The sequence below is a fragment of the Pollicipes pollicipes genome, unplaced genomic scaffold (assembly GCF_011947565.3).
Source record: "Pollicipes pollicipes isolate AB1234 unplaced genomic scaffold, Ppol_2.1 Scaffold_2555;HRSCAF=2994_pilon_pilon_pilon, whole genome shotgun sequence".
NCBI lineage: Eukaryota > Metazoa > Arthropoda > Thecostraca > Pollicipedomorpha > Pollicipedidae > Pollicipes > Pollicipes pollicipes.
This window is the reverse complement of record NW_023596136.1, coordinates 13,097,245-13,113,889: the sequence shown is the minus strand read 5'-3', so window position 1 is coordinate 13,113,889 and position 16,645 is coordinate 13,097,245. Positions and strand designations below refer to the sequence as shown.

At 54.3% G+C, this 16,645-nt stretch overlaps 2 protein-coding genes across 3 annotated transcripts; one reads left to right on the top strand and one right to left on the bottom strand.

Annotated features, from left to right (window-relative positions):
* The first annotated feature begins 1,743 nt into the window (after positions 1-1,743).
* LOC119105793 (guanylate kinase) lies at positions 1,744-6,936 on the top strand. Of its 2 annotated transcripts, XM_037229314.1 has the most exons (6): positions 1,744-1,798; positions 2,831-2,868; positions 3,720-3,781; positions 4,968-5,273; positions 6,071-6,213; positions 6,473-6,936. In XM_037229314.1, exons 4-6 carry the CDS (start codon positions 4,968-4,970, stop codon positions 6,675-6,677), a joined length of 654 nt encoding a protein of 217 aa, XP_037085209.1. In that variant the 5' UTR covers positions 1,744-1,798; positions 2,831-2,868; positions 3,720-3,781; the 3' UTR covers positions 6,678-6,936. The 2 variants fall into 2 exon arrangements, with proteins under 2 accessions (XP_037085209.1, XP_037085211.1); XM_037229316.1 differs by lacking the exon at positions 3,720-3,781 and having other exon boundaries at positions 1,758-1,798.
* Positions 6,937-9,821: 2,885 nt separating this feature from the next.
* On the bottom strand, positions 9,822-15,116 carry LOC119105623 (uncharacterized). Its single transcript, XM_037229085.1, has 6 exons — positions 14,892-15,116; positions 14,457-14,644; positions 12,949-13,119; positions 12,530-12,634; positions 11,646-11,852; positions 9,822-11,117 (listed from the first exon to the last, which is right to left on the bottom strand). The coding sequence occupies exons 1-6, from the start codon at positions 15,058-15,060 to the stop codon at positions 10,950-10,952; spliced, it is 1,008 nt and encodes a 335-aa protein (XP_037084980.1). The 5' UTR covers positions 15,061-15,116; the 3' UTR covers positions 9,822-10,949.
* Positions 15,117-16,645: the final 1,529 nt, after the last annotated feature.

The window sequence follows — 16,645 nt, the reverse complement described above, 5'->3', positions numbered from 1 at the left end:
GCACCGTTTTATGCGCGGCTGCACGGCAAAATTTGTACTTAAAAACTTACACCCGCCATACCTGTGCTGCAAAAATTACACGGTCCTCTTTTATACGCGACGTTACTCACACTTCAGTTGTTACTGAACGAAACGAAATTGGCGAGGATTTTCAATTGGCGAAATTGGTGCGGCGAGGATCAGAACTGGGCTGGGCAGGAGAGAGGTCATAACAGGACAGGGGAGACACGAGGACAGATCTAAGCAAGGCAGGAAAGGACTGGCCCCAGGATAGAGAAGAGCAAACCCGGTCCTGTATTGTTTTGCCGTCTTTTTGTCAGTCCTTTTTTTGCCCGTGTTCTACAGTCCATGCCCTAAGTAATTTGATCTCCGCTCTGTTCCGTCCTCTGCCATGCCGCACTGTCTTCTGCGCTGCTCTGTTCTCTGCCGTGCCCTGTCCCTGCGCTGCTTTGTTCTCTGTCGTGCCCTGTCTTCTGCGCTGCTCTGTTCTCTGCCGTGCCCTGTCCTGCACGCTGCTCTGTTCTCTGCTGTGCCCTGTCCTCCGCGCTGTTTTGTTCTCTGCCGCGTCCTGTCCTCCGCGCTTGTCTGTTCTCTGCTGTGCCCTGTCTTCCGCGCTGCTCTGCTCTCTGCTGTGCCCTGTCCTCCGTACTGCTCTGTTCTCTGTCGTGCCCTGTCCTCCACCCTACATTGTCCTGTGCCATATCCCACCCCTGCCTTGCGCTGTCCTATGACCTGTGTTGTCCTCAATCCCTCTGTCCCCTGCCCTGGCCTATTCTCAATCCTGCCCTGTCCGAGATCCTGCCCTGTTCTCAGTACTGTCCTGTCGTCGGACCTGCCCTGTTTCATGTTTCACCCTGTGATGTGCTGTGTTGCGCTGGCCACCTTTGCCGTGTTGTCCCTTGTAACGCAAAACGGGGCAGAGAGCAGAGAGCTCTGTCATATACTCTTTCATACATACACACATCATACATCTTGCCAGCTTTGTCCTGACCTGTCCTCACTTTGTCCCAAGTTCTCTTCCCCTTCCTGCTTTTAACCTGTGTGCTGTTTCTGTGCAAACTGCAATCCATTGATCATTTCCGTAGTTGTTTAATACTGGTTTTGAATACATTGACCGCTGAGATCTTATTCCGCCTTGGTTCGTTCACGATCTTATCCCTGCCTTCTATTCTGGGATTATGCTTCGGTCTGTGCTCGATGCCACCCCATTCTTGTCTTCTGCGATTTCCGTCCTGTTTTCTGTCCGTGGCTCGCCTCTGTCCGACATGTCTCCTCAGTCCCGTTCTGCTGTCATCCCATTTGGACACAGTACCGCACGATCCCGCTCCGGTCGTGCCCTGCATTTTGTCATGCTGTATGTTATGTTGGGGCCTGACAGATTGGTCTCGCGGTGACGCTTGTAAAGTTCGCGAAAGCGATGTCATCCGATGTCAATGAAAACGCATCAGGTGAGCAGTGATCGTAACTGAGCATCAAAAGTAACCTTCATTTTTCAATATCACGTGACCTCTCAAGGTCGACCGTCAAGTTCAAATGACAGGGAACTGCATATAGTGAAGAGCTGTCAGTAAACTTCGGATTCTTCACCTTCAGAATCGCTTTTGAGCATGTCAGAATCGGGCATGTCTCAAGTAGACGGCACAATATTGCCTTTTTATTGGCTAAAAATTATATTAAAAATACTACTAAAAGTCCTAACGTTATGCATTTTTGAAAAGCACTCATCCACGCACTTTCCGTTTATGCTCATCCCTGATGTCTGGGACGTGCATGTGATCGCGGCTTATGTAGGGGGCAGGTCTGTGGCGGGGATTGTGGGCAGGTGTCATACGGTGTGCGTGCAATTACTTTACAAATATCGTGAAGAAAACGATATTGCATAGTTTGCTTAACATCATGGCTTTATTTCGTATACTTTTTTGGTATCGTTAGTCCGTAATATTCGAAATTGATGCCGCGGGGAGATGGCGTGTGTAAAAATGACGAAATTGATTTAATGACGAACGGCTGTGTAGTGGGTTTTAACTTTCAGTTTATGTACACGGGTTGTGCTGCGATATTTCATATAGTATAGTAGCTGTCACAGCTGTGGCATGCAGAAGGTCACAAAAATGGATGAATTGACCTAATGTTCTGGATTGAGAGCCTTGCAGGATGCATTTTTGTACATAGCTTAGGGTCCCACCCAGCGTGCATTAATTTCATCCACTGCATTGGATGCTTATGTGTCATGATTTTGCCAAATATTCCATTCAAGTTCTCAAGTGTGTTAAACGTAGCAGGCCGCATGCTCATAAATTTCAACTTCGTACATGGCAAATACTTTATTAGTATTTGAACTCAAAAGTACCTTTGCACTACCCTGATTTCCTGAGACATTGGCTCCTCATGTATTTAAATTGATGGCAACCATGCATTGAGCTCTGAGCTCTGGTTTAGGCACAGATGTTAACATAGCAGCCTCAATGGGGCTACTATGCTGCATGCATTTGGTTTGATATTTATGTTTTGCAGTTTGGGGCAAGACCAGGTCCTGCACCAGGTGCAGGAAATTCCAAATAGAGGACATTTCAATAGTATTGTAGTGAAATTTGCTCTGTTTTGTGGACAGGCCCAAGGTTATTATTTGGCCTGCCTTGGTGAGAAAATGTTAACAGAATACAGTTGAAGTGGGACAAATATTTTCAGTATGTAAGCCTCATGTGATTAACAATATTATAGACATTTATGATTGCTTGTGACTTAAGGAGGTAGTTTTGTGTTTTTAGAACAATATTATGGATGTTTGTGCTGTGTTTGTGACCTAAGAAGACAAACTTTATGTTTTCAGACCTTTGGGGAACTTCCTGAAGTGTGTAACAGTATTGGGTAAGTCTTAATCATGTTTGATTCACACTGTGTAACCCACAATTTTTGGCAGGCTTCTTCACTTGATTGTGAATGAGTTATTTTCATGCAGTTAGACAGCATATAAGTTGCAAGGAGCTGCCGCAAAAGATATATCCTAACATAAAATGAATGGTATTAGGCTGCAAGGAGTTGTGTCAGAAGATATGTGATGAGTTGAAACAGATGGCTACTGATTGGCAGGCATCCTTCAGAGGCTGCCATGAACATTTCAAAGTTGATCTGATGTTATACCAATTGCCAAGGAATTGAATGTATCTGTAATAGACCCTTGCCCATTGTTCATCCTGCATTACACCTGAAACTTGAATGGCATATGTGGAATTCCCTGTAAGTGACCTTAGCTTCCAGTGTGAAGCTGATGCTTCCAGCTACCAGATCACAAATGTTCAGGCCATCACAACATTGATGGAGCACAATATATTAGTGGCAGCTGGTGACAGTGAGGTTGTTATACAATGGCAGAATTAATGGCACCAGCCATTTATAAAGGCATTATAAAGTGGTGGTTCCAGAAGTGCAAAGCATTAATATTTGTACACATAGGAATGCTGGTGTGCATTCACAAAGCTTGTCGAGCCAGCATCATGGTTTGCACAGTGGGTTCTGTGCGGTGAAAAAGCATGCCATTGTGGGAATGGTGCAATGGTGACTGGTGTGGACATCTAAGTTACAGCACTACCCCACCTGGCTATGTTGCCTCTGGCCTGCCCCATCAGTGAATGGTTTTATGTGCAAGAGGGACACACCATAATATTGCTGATTTTTTCAGGAAGCATCTCATCAACATTTGACAGTTTTTTTCTTGACAGACTGGCGAGAAATTATTAGGTGGTGACCTATCTTTTTGCTGTTTGGATCCTTAAGCTCTTAAGTAAGTGCTTATAATGCAACCTCCTAAATGAATCCAGTGTTGGCTTTCCACTCATTTAACTCAAGTAGTATTTACTGCTGCCATAACACAAGCAGGCCTCACTTTTAGATGTGGTGTGCTTGAACTGATCCATGCTCTGCATTTTTGCTCTGCTGTATAACATTTGCATGCTGCATGCACATTAGCTGGCTTTAGATTATTGAGTGTAGGAATTATGGTTTATAGATGTGTAAGCATCTACATATTTTCTAGTGGGTTAAACTGTCACTGAAATGATCCAGAATGCATGCTGATAAGTTGGTTAAATTATTATTAGGCAAATACTTGGTTGCCTGCAATCAGTGTTTTACTTTCTAAGGGCATGAATTTATGGACTTAGGTTTTAACTCCTTCTTTCAGTGATAACTTTCCCCTCTTAGCCTTGACTTTGTTTCTTTCAGTGACATCATTTTCTTAACCTTAACCTTGGAAATACTTGCACATGCAGACATTTTTTCCCTGTTTTCCCATAACATTGAGTTTATCACCTATAAGACATGTTTGCTCACAGTTATGTAGCATTCTAAGTATGTGTGATGTCACTATTTTTCCCATTATTTTCATTTTTGAGGGTTCTTCTGGTATGAATTTATTTGAAGTCCAGGAAACAAAATGTGATTTGAACAGATATTTGATAGATTGTAGAGATATTTATCTAGCATTGATGCAAATTGATAGACAAGTTTCATGAGTAACATGTGAGCAATGGCTCATCCCAGCCCTATCTTTTCCTCCTACATGTCATGGTAATTGTTCATGTATTGTTTCCTCAGGATGTGTGTTATGATGTGATCAGGGTCATCCCCTCTCAGCAGATCCACCATGCAGAAACTCATAGGGTTTAAGATAAAGAAAGGTGTGACCTATTCTCTGGAATAAACATGTTTTCATATTTATCCATATTAAATCAAGAAAACACTCCTCATCGACACAATTGTTTTGATTAAAGTGATTGGCAGTGATACAATAATTTTCCTACTTGCTTAGCTATTCACGACTGCCCACAGCTTGCTCCGCCAGTCAGGTTTATGAACTGACGCGTAAGGTGCTGCTCCCTATCGGTGGCGAGGCGCACTTCCGCTTCCCACGTTAACCGCCGCTGTCCTGCGGCCGTGTTTTGATGCGTTGGCTCGTGTGCGCGCGACAGATGGGCGTGGCGCTCAGCCGGCGGCTCTGCACCTCGATGGCGAGTCCGACCCGCTGCCGGCCGGTAGTGCTGTGCGGCCCGTCCGGCGCCGGCAAGTCGACGCTCGTGTCGCGCCTGCAGGCCGAGTTCCCCGGTCTGTTCGGCTTCAGCGTCAGCCACACCACGCGCCGGCCGCGCGCCGGCGAGGCGGACGGCGTGCACTACCACTTCGTCAGCCGCGAGGCCATGCTGGAGGCCATCAAGGCCGGCCAGTTCCTCGAGCACGCGGAGTACGGCGGCAATATGTACGGCACGAGTAAGGCGGAGGTGCGTGCGCGGCGATGGCTCGTGTCGGGGCTCTGCTGTTTGGATAGTATGTGGAGGGGAACGCTGCAGAGGTGGGGACGGCTGTGGCGGATGTGTTCTAGCTCTGTGCTGACTGCGACGTAGCTTGTAAACCATTTTAATGCGTCGATCACGCGAACATGAATTAAAGGGAATGTTCCACATTTGGGTGGGGTTTTGGACTGAACTAAGCGCCTTGATGGCCATTTGTTCCTGATAACAGCCCTTCCATCTGAAGACCAAAACCCTGCTTGTTTCTGAGCTTAACCCACGAAAATGTGGAGACTTTCGGGGACACTGTTTCAAGGTCATCTAGGCATCCATGACGCTATAACAACGTCATTGAAGTCCCGCTTATTCCATTGGCGATGCGGCGGCCAAGGCCAAGAAAAACATAATTGCCGAGTTGTTCATGTCTGACGTTCGTGAGCACGACTTCCAGATATAACAGTCGTCAACTGACTCGATCAATGTGATGCAAGGTACGATGACGTAATCAAACAATGACGTACCGAGAATATTTGCTGAACACTGAAATTGTATTGTCTGGAGCAGTTGTGTCCACTAAAAAGCCTACCAATAGTTTTAAGTGGGCTTATTTCGTTATATCTCATGCTCGCTTCAATATCTTTAAAAGTGGAACATTCCCTTTAAGCTCAATAGCAGTCGGACCAGTCAGACCCATGTCTTGGTATGTTAATTGTTCCCTCTCCACACATGTATGGGTAAAGTCCGCGCCGTGGGCCGTCTTCCCGATAACAAGGTCTGCTGTTGGACAGGTGGAGCGCATTGACGGCGGTGGCGCCATCTGTATCTTGGACATTGACGTGCAGGGTGTGAAGCAGGTGAAACAATCGGACCTCAGCCCGCACTGCGTCTTCATTCGGCCGCCCAGCATGGAGGTGCTGGAGCGTCGACTCAGGTGGGCTGCGTCCGTCCGTCCCAGGACGAGAGCGGGTAAAACACGGCAAGCGCGTCCCAGTGTGTTTGCCCAGGTGGCCACTATAACGAGAGGCCGCCAATGCCACCGGCAAGTGGCGAGCTGATGCTCAGATCGCGGGCGGAGGACGGCGCCGAGACGCCCATCTGCAGTGATACCGCTGCTGGCGTGGCGTGCGGCGAGTTCGCCGCGTCGCCCGGGGCACCGCGATCCTCATACCCACTTCACGGCCCTGCCGCAGGGACCGCAACACGGAGACGGAGGAGACGCTGCGGAAGCGGCTGACGGCCGCCGCCGCCGAGCTCCAGTACGGCGAGACACCCGGCAACTTCGACGCCACCGTCGTTAACGACCAGCTGGACGCGGCGTATGAGCAGCTGCGCGCCTTCCTGCTGCCGATCATCGAGCAGAAGAAGCGGGGCGCGGGCGGCGTCGAGCGCTCGTAAGGCGCAGCTGCTGGCGCCGGCTCCGTGCGGCTCGTCGCGAGCCGCGGCGTTGCCTGGCCCGGTGGCGCCGGCCGGAGGAGGCTCCGCTGCGGGTCACGGCTTCGCCTGGCCCGGTGGCGCCGGCCGGAGGAGGCTCCGCTGCGGCGGGGGAGGACTGAGGCCGGGGTGTGGTATATGTCGGTCACAGTCGTCGCTAGAGGCACTTGGCACGTGAGCAGGGAGCAAAGGAACACGGTCGGGTTTGTTGTTGATGTTCTAGGGAGGCACGGGCACCTATGTGATCCAGAGGTCGCAAAAGCACTGGCGTCCAAACGCCAAAACCGGCCGGGCATTCCGTGCCCGCGCAGTTTTCGAACAATTTTTTGGCGACGCAGCACTCATGCTCATGTCCACACACTAGCGCTCGCACGCAAGTAACCGTTACGGGCAACGGCTGGTTATACGGTCTCGTGCGCACGCTTGCGCTTTGGTTGTGAAGCGAAGATGGCATCACTTAATAGGAACGCTGAAATGTCAGAAACACCCGCTCTGCAGGGATACGCCTTCTTTTATTCTCTCACTTGCAGGGTTTTGGAATGGGGTGGATATGCTTCGTTACGCGAAGATGTGGCATTACGGGACTTTTGTGGACTACCGAAAGTGTCGCTTTTTTATTCCACTGCAGGGAAACTCCGATCTCAAAAATCGCGGGTGGTAAAATAAATAAATTGACCTCAGTCTTTTATGCTAAGGCGTCGCGGTGTGTATCGGCTTTTTTCTTCTTTTTTTTTGTTCTAAAATTGCGCACGTATGCAAGACCGGTGTTCGCAGGTTAAATATTGAGTGCGCGTATCTCGCCCATGTGTAAAAATCCGTCTCACTGCGGCGCTGAAGTGCGTTTCGTATCCCATCCGTTGTGATTAGATTAATTTACGACTGCTACACTGAATTATCGGCAGTTTGGCGAAAGCGCTGCGTTGATCGGGTATAAACGCATGCTTTTGTCTGATGGTGATTTTGACATCTGCACCGAAGCACAGTAGCAGTCGGCAGCTTCCGGTCCAGTTATATGGTTAACGCAGGTGCTTTGGCACGATGCTCTCAATGATGAGGGGATGAGTGGGACAACACGGTCTGACAGATTGGGCTGTAGCCACACTATTGTTTTTCGTGTGAAGTTTTTTTTTGTATTTTTCCATTGAAAACCTCTGGCGCCGTCAGCTTGACCGCACCCACTGTGCCGTCTAGCGTTATCCACCCGTGACCAGGGGTGGATGGCTCAGATAAATAGCAGCAGCCTTTGAATTAGCTGAGGATGTCGCAAATTTTCGCGCCAGTAACTCGTGATCCGTTTGCAGCCCTCGGCACTGATAGTGACAAACGGCTGATGGGCCGAGTACTTACCTGGTGTGGGAGAGGGACGGGCGCTTGATCGCGTTTATTGAGATATGGGCTGTCAGTTTTCTGGAAATAGGTCTGGCCAGTCGGTTCCCTGTGTTGACACCGTGCGACGGTCGCGCCGCGTTACCAGTGTGAGGCTTCCAGTGCCGTGCGGCTGCCAGCGTTCCCATCCCACCGCGTGGGGGACTCGTGTGGCCGCTTAGGACATGTCTGTTGTGAGGCATGGGATGGGTACAACTTATCTAGCGAGTTCTGGGCGCGACACGTGTCAATCGAAAGGCACCATTAGGTTTTTTCACTGTGCGCTGTTTTTTTTCTGAACACAAACCGGTGGCATCTGCTCTCAAGCGTACGTGCTTTTCGTTTGTGCGCTTTTTTCGGACTCTGTCGTTTCCAAGCAGACGTGTGCTGTTGCTGGGCGCGAGCGCAGTGGGCGTGGTTCGGGTCCAGCTGAGTGGGGTGTTCGGTTGGCTAGCTGATTGGGTGCGTGGTTTCGGGTCCATTTTCTGCCAATAAGCGAGCCCTCGCGGCGAAGCTACTCGTGTTCCATGTGGAGAACCAAGTTGTTATTTCTGTCCGTTGCCAACGTTACGTCTCTTCAACGTTGGATTGCGATTTTTACGAGCGTCGTGGTCAGTGAAACTTATATTATAGAGATGGATCGGACATGTGTTTTACATGTATACGCCGAAATTTCCCGAACGTGACTAACACATGTTGAGGGTCGTTGGCATGCCGTGCTCTGCTTAAAGCGTGTGACTGGCGGATGTCCGGAGTCCTGTCATTACGTGCACGTTTCAATGCGATGTCAGGCACTGGGCGTTGCCATTTTCGGCAGCACGTAGGCGGAAGGCCTGCTGAATTCGTCATAGACTGCTCGTCAGTGCCACCGCTCAGCGAAAGCGGCGGCAAGCCTCGATTGTGACACCTCTATGCACTATGTACAACAATAGAATTCAACACACAATGAAACCTTACTTTTGTGTTTGTGTCCACCCGCCAGCAGGGAGTCTCCGCCCACTTTCCCTAAAGTCGGCTCAAAGTGCGAGCAGTGTGTCAGCTTTCGCGGTATGTTGCCGTGCGTCTGACCAGACTATGCTAGCCTGAGTTGTGACCTTCGGGCCCCTGTGAGGCGGGTAGTCCAGGAGCGAGCCAGCGGAGCGCACGTGCAGTATTGGGAGGTCGGCCGAATAACAGCTGATAAATCTCCACTCGCGAACACGGGCGGGTGCGAGATGGCAGCGGCCCGCGTGTGCCAGAAACGGTTAGCATTTTCCACACATCTACGTGTGGTGGGGGCGGCATTGCGTAAACTGGCGGTAGAGATAACGAATTTGTTGTAACTCAGGAGTAGCATGGTGGGCCCGATAGCCTGCTGTCTGACGGAACTCCAGGCTCCGCGTTACGCGAAAATTACCCTTCAGATACAGGCGTGAGCAGGAGTTCCGGGTCAGCCGCGGCGAAATTGTTGGTTCAGCTGAGCTGTCAAGCAGGTCAGGTTGCGGTTTATCCTCGCTGGCTGCAAGCTGGGGAAGGCACAACTGCATATGTTTTGCTCGTATCGTAGAAACGGCAAAGCGAATATCGACTCAGCTAAAGCCGCGACTCACCAACTAAATCACATTAATCGTTAATGCAAGAAGCGGCCCACGCACATCAGCCAGTACCGCCACTGGGAGGTAAGACGGCAGCCATCTCCCAAAATCCTACTACATCTTTGTAAGCCATGACGAACACTTCTGTGTTCCTCACAAAGCGATAATGTGCTCTCGTCAGGGGTCTGCATTTATTTACCGAGTGCGTCACCTCGTCATAAAAATCGGTCCTCATAAGATCTGGCGATGACACGTCTACTCCTCACAAACAGTGGCATATACACACCCCTCTCGTCCCAGTGTCTGTCCACACACGGCGCGCAGTAGCTGCGTACCTCAGGCCGGTTTGTACAGTCACGTGATCACTGGGCGGTCCGGTCCTGATGCGGACGCTGCGCGGAGAGTGACGCCCGGCCCTCGCCCCCGACCCTCGCTGACCCACTCCACACCACGGACATGGGTGACCTCCAGCCAATGGGCATTACCGAGTGCATTTCTGAAGGCACGCCGCACGTGTACACTACGTACGTACAGGCGCGTCACAGGATTTGATATAACTTATATGCAGGACATCCAGCATGCGCTAAAACACAGTAAAATCTGTCGCAACTTACTGAATTGTGAATCAAAGTACTTTTTCACAACATCCATCGAAAATGTACACGACCACGAGCATAGCACCGCGACATAGTTGGTCGGCTATCTCCAAGAGGACGACGGTCGGCGTGCTCGAGGTTTTCACCCGCAACGCACCATTGTGCTTACGTTGAGCCCTGTGCAACATAGTCATCGCAACTGATACATATCCCTCAACAGTGGCATAATACATGGTCGAGGCATGCCCTCAAGGCGGGATGTACAGGCCCCCGTTACGGGACGGACCACCTAGAACGGGTGTCCGCCATCAGTGTGGCCGTGGCCGTCCCCTGATTGGAACTGGCGGCGCGCTGTGTCATACAGGTCATCAGGCTACACCGCATGCAAGCTTCCACCGCAGACGGAGCGCGATCATTCCGCTGCGTCTCTCCGACGGTGTGACGCTGACCTGGAGGTCACGGAATGCAGGCGGCGTGCTGTTGGCAGAAGAGGCCTCGGCCCCCGCGCTCAGCTGGCTACAGCGGTTGGGCAGTGCAGCGCACCACACCAAGCATCAACCTGATCGGCGTCGCCTCACGATACTAAACTCCGTCGTTTATTCTGTGCGACATAAAACGCATGGCCGCGACGCGACGTCGTTACATCGCAGTCACCCGGGCCTCCCAGCCTGCGCACGCCGTCCGCCCTGAGGCTGGCCGCCTCACAAGATGTACACGTTGAAATTGTCGTTGCGCAGTGACATTTGGGCCTCCTGCAGGATGCGCAGCCGCGGTCCGACCGGGATGCCCAGCTTCTGCAGACGGTCCTCGGTCATGTAGGGCAGCTCGATCATGCCGATCCGCTCCCGCTCGAAAAGCGCCGCGTATTTCTGCGGGAGGGGCCGGCTGGCCGTCAGCATGAAGCGGCTGTGGCTTGTGAGGAGCTTGCAATGAAGCGGCTGTGGCTTGTGAGCGGCTTGCAATGAAGCGGCTGTGGTTTGTGAGGGGCTTGCCATGAAGCGGCTGTGGCTTGTGAGGGGCTTGCCATGAAGCGGCTGTGGCTTGTGAGGGGCTTGCAGTGAACGGGAAACCGTCATCCGGAGGCATATTTATAAAACAAACATGTATTGGGCTGATGTGTGCGACATTCTACGCTTTATTCTGCTAAATTATGTGTATTACTATACTTTAGTACGATAATGGCTTAAATCCGTTATTTGTTAGCCGCTTCATGAGTTAGTAATGCTGCGGAAATTTAATTGCAAGTTTACAGTTTCTGTTACAGTCGCACGTTATATGATACGCTTTCATCAATCGTGAAGATGGTCACAAATAGCCAAACATTCATACGTAAATAACGACTGACCCATCCAAACATCGCCAGCCGCCACCGCATTGGCTGTAGTCCCGCGCCTCACCTCGTATCCCAACTTCTTGAGGAAGATGCGCAGCAGCGGCGGTTCGTCGCCGAAGAACTTGGTTAGCTTGCGCACGCGGCCCGGGTGGGTGAGCGAGGGCACCGAGTCTCGGAACGCCTCCCACTCGTTGGCGGGCCGGCCCGGCCGGATAGCTCGCCCCGGGGACGTGCGCAGCTGGGTCAGCTCCGATCGGATGCTCTCCAGCTCCTGGGAGTGAGAGAGTGAGAGTGAGCAGCGCCGGGTGAGCGGGGCCGAGGGCAGAGCGCCGATCATCCTCCGGGCCATGGGCGTAGGAACTGGCGGTCCGTCGGTGTATACCCCTCCCCTACCTTACGAGAGTGCAGAGTATTCGCCCTACATGCGACGCACAGAAAGAATGGACTTCAAATTTAGTTTAGCACCGCCACTTTCAGTGACGTGCCTTCGCCCATGCTATGGATGATGCAGTGTGGGTTGGAGGGGGGGGGGGGGGATGCGAAGGTCACGCAACTTTTCGTTGCAGAAACAAATCACTCGACTTATCTGTTGCACGCACGACTTTTCCGTCACATCCTATCACGGCGATATTTATGATTTAGTTGCTTTTTGCTTTTGAGCAGAGTAAAAGAAGCAAAATATTTAAAATAGTTGCTTTGAGGGAAAATGGCTGGGAATATATGTTTGAATCAAAATGAGATTCAACAGTCGAAGCTTGACTTGCTATCGCTGAAACGGCCCTTGCCCTTGCAAGAATATAAGTTCACCGTAACTGCTACAGTGATTGTAAGTTCACTGTAATTGCTACAGGCGCGTGCGAACGATTGTTTCTCCTCTGCACCAATCAACGCTGTGTGCCGATCCCCGTAGAGCGTCCAAAAACTTCCCAGAGAAAGCAAGCGACTTGCCTGGAACATGAGATGCTGCGTTCTCATCTCCGACGACAGATGTGCTACACTTCTGGCTAACGTGACCACGTGACTCTCGAGTCTTTGGAACCTCTTGTTGATTCCCTGAGGACGAGAAGCCGGGTCACTTTCAATGGCCGTTAGCAAATTGGATCATGTGCCCGATGGCACACGGCGGGGACGGGAATATCGGCAAGTGATTTAGCCCACATGCCACGTAAGCTCGTACAGAGCTTAACTGACCAAAAGTGCACACGACGGCGGGCCGGCGTGATCCTCCTCTGCTACAGCGCTCCCCATGCGCCGCGGTCGATAGACGCTTGTGTTTCCGAGACAAGATCTAAATCACACGACAGGCCACGACAGGATTGACCATATCTTCCCGAGTGCACGTATCGCCTCGTGAGCGCGTCACGCACCTTCAGGTCCTTGAGCTTCTTCCGGTCCTCGCGGCGGCGCTCCTTGGTGGGCCGGCCGCCGATGGAGGAGGGCAGGGAGGAGAGGCTGCCGTACATCCTGTGCTTGTTCAGCCCCCCGCGCGGCAGACGAGGCGGCTGTCCCCGCCTCTGGCCGCCCAGCAGCCGCAGCACCTGACGGTTTCGAGGTCGGCATGGTCAGGCGGCTCAGACGTGGTCAGGCGGATCAGGAGGGTCAGGCGTGGTCAGGCGGGCCAGGAGGGTCAGGCGTGGTCAGGCGCGGTCAGGCGGCTCAGGCGTGGTCAGGAGGGTCAGGAGGGTCAAGCGTGGTCAGGAGGGTCAGGAGGGTCAAGCGTGGTCAGGCGGCTCAGGCGTGGTCAGGCGGGTCAGGAGGGTCAAGCGTGGTCAGGCGGGTCAGGAGGGTCAGGCATGGTCAGGCGGGTCAGGAGGGTTAGGAGGGTCAGCGGGTCAGGAGGGTCAGGCCGGTCAGGCGTGGTCAGGCGGCTCAGGCGTGGTCAGGCGGTTCAGGTGTGGTCAGGCGGGTCAGGCATGGTCAGGCGGGGCAGGAGGGTTAGGAGGGTCAGGCGGGTCAGGAGGGTCAGGCGGGTCAGGCGGATCAGGTGTGGTCAGGAGGGGCAGGTGGGTCAGGAGGGTCAGGCGGGTCAGGTGTGGTCAGGAGGGTCAGGGGGGTCAGGTGGGTCAGGAGGGTCAGGCGGGTCAGGCGCCAACCTCAGAATATGCTCGCCTCAGAACACTGACGGAAATGTAGAAACACTGCCTTCTAAACTTAAATCCAGTCGGAGATGGAGCTGGGACACTTGTCATCACAGAAAACATAGCGATTAACACTATTTGAGGAGCAGGTGTTCAGGATTTACGGACCAGGTGTTCTTACAACACAGTCATTTGAACACTAGACAAAATCCCAGCAGATCGATATTGTTTCAGAACTTAGCCTCATCTCTGTTCGGGACGGAAGCCAACGCCAATGACAACAGGCAGTCACAGTCAGGCAGCAAACGACACAAGTTCAGAAACGTACATTTCTTAGTGTGAAATACCCATGCTCAAAAAATATCAGATGGAGCCGATTTCATTCCAGCACGCACGCACGCACGCACGCACGCACGCACGCACGTACGCACGCACGCACGCACGCACACACGCACACACACACACACACGCACACACACACACACACACACACACACACACACACACACACACACACACACACACACACACACACACACACACACACACACACACACACACATACACACACACACACACACACACACACACACACACACACACACACACACACACACACACACACACACACACACACACACACACACACACACACACACACACACACACACACGCCGGTCTACACCGTCCCTGCAAGGGCCGAACGCGTCCATCCACCAGCAGCAGCCAGCGCGACCGGCCGCGTGGCACGGTCCACGCTGGTCGAGCCGGCCGGCCGGCCCCAACCTCGCCCTCACCTCCGAGTACATGGTCTCGAGGCTCTCGAGCTGTTTCCGGATGGCCGGCCCGTCGGCCGTAGCATCAAGCACGGTGGATTCGTCGTCAGTGCTCTGGTCGGTGGTCTGGTCCAGCATCGACTCCAGCTCCAGGCCGGTGGTCATGGATGTGACATCACCGTCCGTCCGGCCCGCGCTGCTCACAGACGCTGACGGCACGCAGCGAACACATATTGATACCCGCTATATAACACATGCAACGGTGACGCGAACTTCAGCCGCCCCAGACGACAGTACTGCAGCGTTTCAATCTTGGGACGCATTCATTAAAAGCCCTGGCCCTACAGAATCACCGCAGCTCAACAAGCCAATCTGAAAATGTCCCGAAACCCCACGCAGCCTGCTACACCACCATCCCGCCGCCGTTCTGCATCCTCGTCAGCCACCGCGACGTACCCAGCCTCGTGTTGACGGGCACCCGCTGGCGGAACCTCTGCTCTCGGCCGTCGCGTCCCGCCGGCGGCGCCTCCTTGGCCTTGCGCCCGCCCCAGTCGCGCCGCTGCCCGGTGCTGGGGGTGCGGTGCACCCCTGTCCGCACGCCCACCGTCTGGCTGCCACCGGCCATCGCCTCCAGCAGGTCGGGCTGGTTCAGCGCGCCGGCCGAGTAGCTGAGCGGAAACTTGGCAGCCGTCGGTGGCGAGGCGGGCGGCGAGCCATCCGGGGAGTCGCCGAGGGGGAGGGCGGGGAGGGGCGGCGTGCTGCCGCCGGCCGCGCCGCCGCCACCACCGCCACCGCCGCCGCCGCCGCCGCCGCCGCCGCCGCCCGAGCGGAAGAGCCGCGGGTCGAGGATCTGGCGCAGCTCCGTCTCCACCATGTCCACCCACTCAGAGTCGTTCCCTGCACGGCCGGGGGATTGGGTCAGTCGACGTTGTGGAGCAGACAGGTCCACGCAGGGCCGGCGGGCGGTGGAGTTATCGGCTGACGAGATGTGGACAACGTACGTCATTCCACTGGTGACCAATGACAGCAATTGTCGCTGAAAACCGTTAGACCTAACCTGTGTCTGAGGCCGGTTGATAATGGCGGCATCACATTCACAGGAAGAGGAAATGCGGATTCATGTAAGACACGAAATACATCATCACAAACAAACTGGTAAAATAACGCATTTCAACGAACGATCCAGGCGCTATTCCAGCGCTTGGAAGCCTCCGAGTCATCTCATCCCAATGTCCTCCAATCACCAACCACGGCAACTTGCCCGCATTGGCGTCGTCAGCAGACCCTCACTCACCGGATGAGTGGCCGGTCTGTTGAGCCGCGGCCGCGGCCGCCGGCGCCGGCGCCTGCTGCTGCTGCTGGCGGCCCTGCGCGTCCGAGTCGAGACTGGAGTCGAGAGGCGGCGGCGAGGCGAGCTTCTGCGCGTCGGCGCCGGCCGACTGGCTGCTGCCGTTGCCAGAGTCGGATGAGTGGCTAAACGGGCCCTCCTTCTGCAGCTCCTGGCGCGAGGCGTACGGCGGCTCGGCCGGCCTCGGCGCCGGCTCGCCCTCCGCCGGCCGGCTTCCCTCGGCCGCTGACGGTGGCGCGGCGGCGCCACTGTCGGCCGGCGGCGAGGTCGACGGCGGCGGCGGCGGTCGCTGCGCAGGTGGCGCCGCCGCCGCCGCGCGAGGCGTCTGGCCGTACACTCCCTCGGCGTACAGGCGACCGAAAGGCGGCGCCGGCGGCGGCTGGGAGCCAAACGGCGGCGGCTGGTGCGCGCCGTACGCTGGTGGTGCGGCTGGTCGCGGCTGTGGCGGCGGGGGCCGCGGCTGCGTGATGCCGTAGCCGGCTGGCCGCGGCGGCGGCGGGCTGCCCGGGTACGGCTGCGGCGGCAGCGGCCGCTGCTGCTGCCATGGCGTGCCGCCCGGCTGCGCCGCCGTGCCGTAGATGGCGGCGTGCCCGGAGACTGGCGGGTAGTGCGAAGACGGCGGGCCGTACTCCTGGCCGGCGTAGGCGGGCGTGCTCCCGTACTGGCTGTACCCCGCCGGCGCGTGGCTGGTGGCCGGCTGCTGCTGGTGCTGCTGTTGGTGTTGCTGGTGCTGGTGCTGGTGCTGGTGCTGGTGTTGTTGGTGCTGCTGCTGGTGGGGTTGATGCTGATGGTGCTGCTGTTGGTGCTGCTGGTGGTGCTGCTGCGGGAGCGGTGGCGGGGGACCGAGCCGGACCTGGCCTGG

Bases quoted from the DNA above. Each gene is read 5' to 3' on its own strand.
- LOC119105793 (XM_037229314.1), top strand. From the start codon at position 4,968: ATGGGCGTGGCGCTCAGCCGGCGGCTCTGCACCTCGATGGCGAGTCCG. The intron at 5,274-6,070 runs GTGCGTGCGCGG...GCTGTTGGACAG, and splicing joins ACGGCACGAGTAAGGCGGAG to GTGGAGCGCATTGACGGCGG. The intron at 6,214-6,472 runs GTGGGCTGCGTC...GCCCTGCCGCAG, and splicing joins GTGCTGGAGCGTCGACTCAG to GGACCGCAACACGGAGACGG.
- LOC119105623 (XM_037229085.1), bottom strand. From the start codon at position 15,060: ATGGCCGGTGGCAGCCAGACGGTGGGCGTGCGGACAGGGGTGCACCGC. The intron at 12,635-12,948 runs GTGCGTGACGCG...TCTCGTCCTCAG, and splicing joins AGAAGCTCAAGGACCTGAAG to GGAATCAACAAGAGGTTCCA. The intron at 11,853-12,529 runs GCAAGTCGCTTG...TCTCACTCCCAG, and splicing joins CGCAGCATCTCATGTTCCAG to GAGCTGGAGAGCATCCGATC.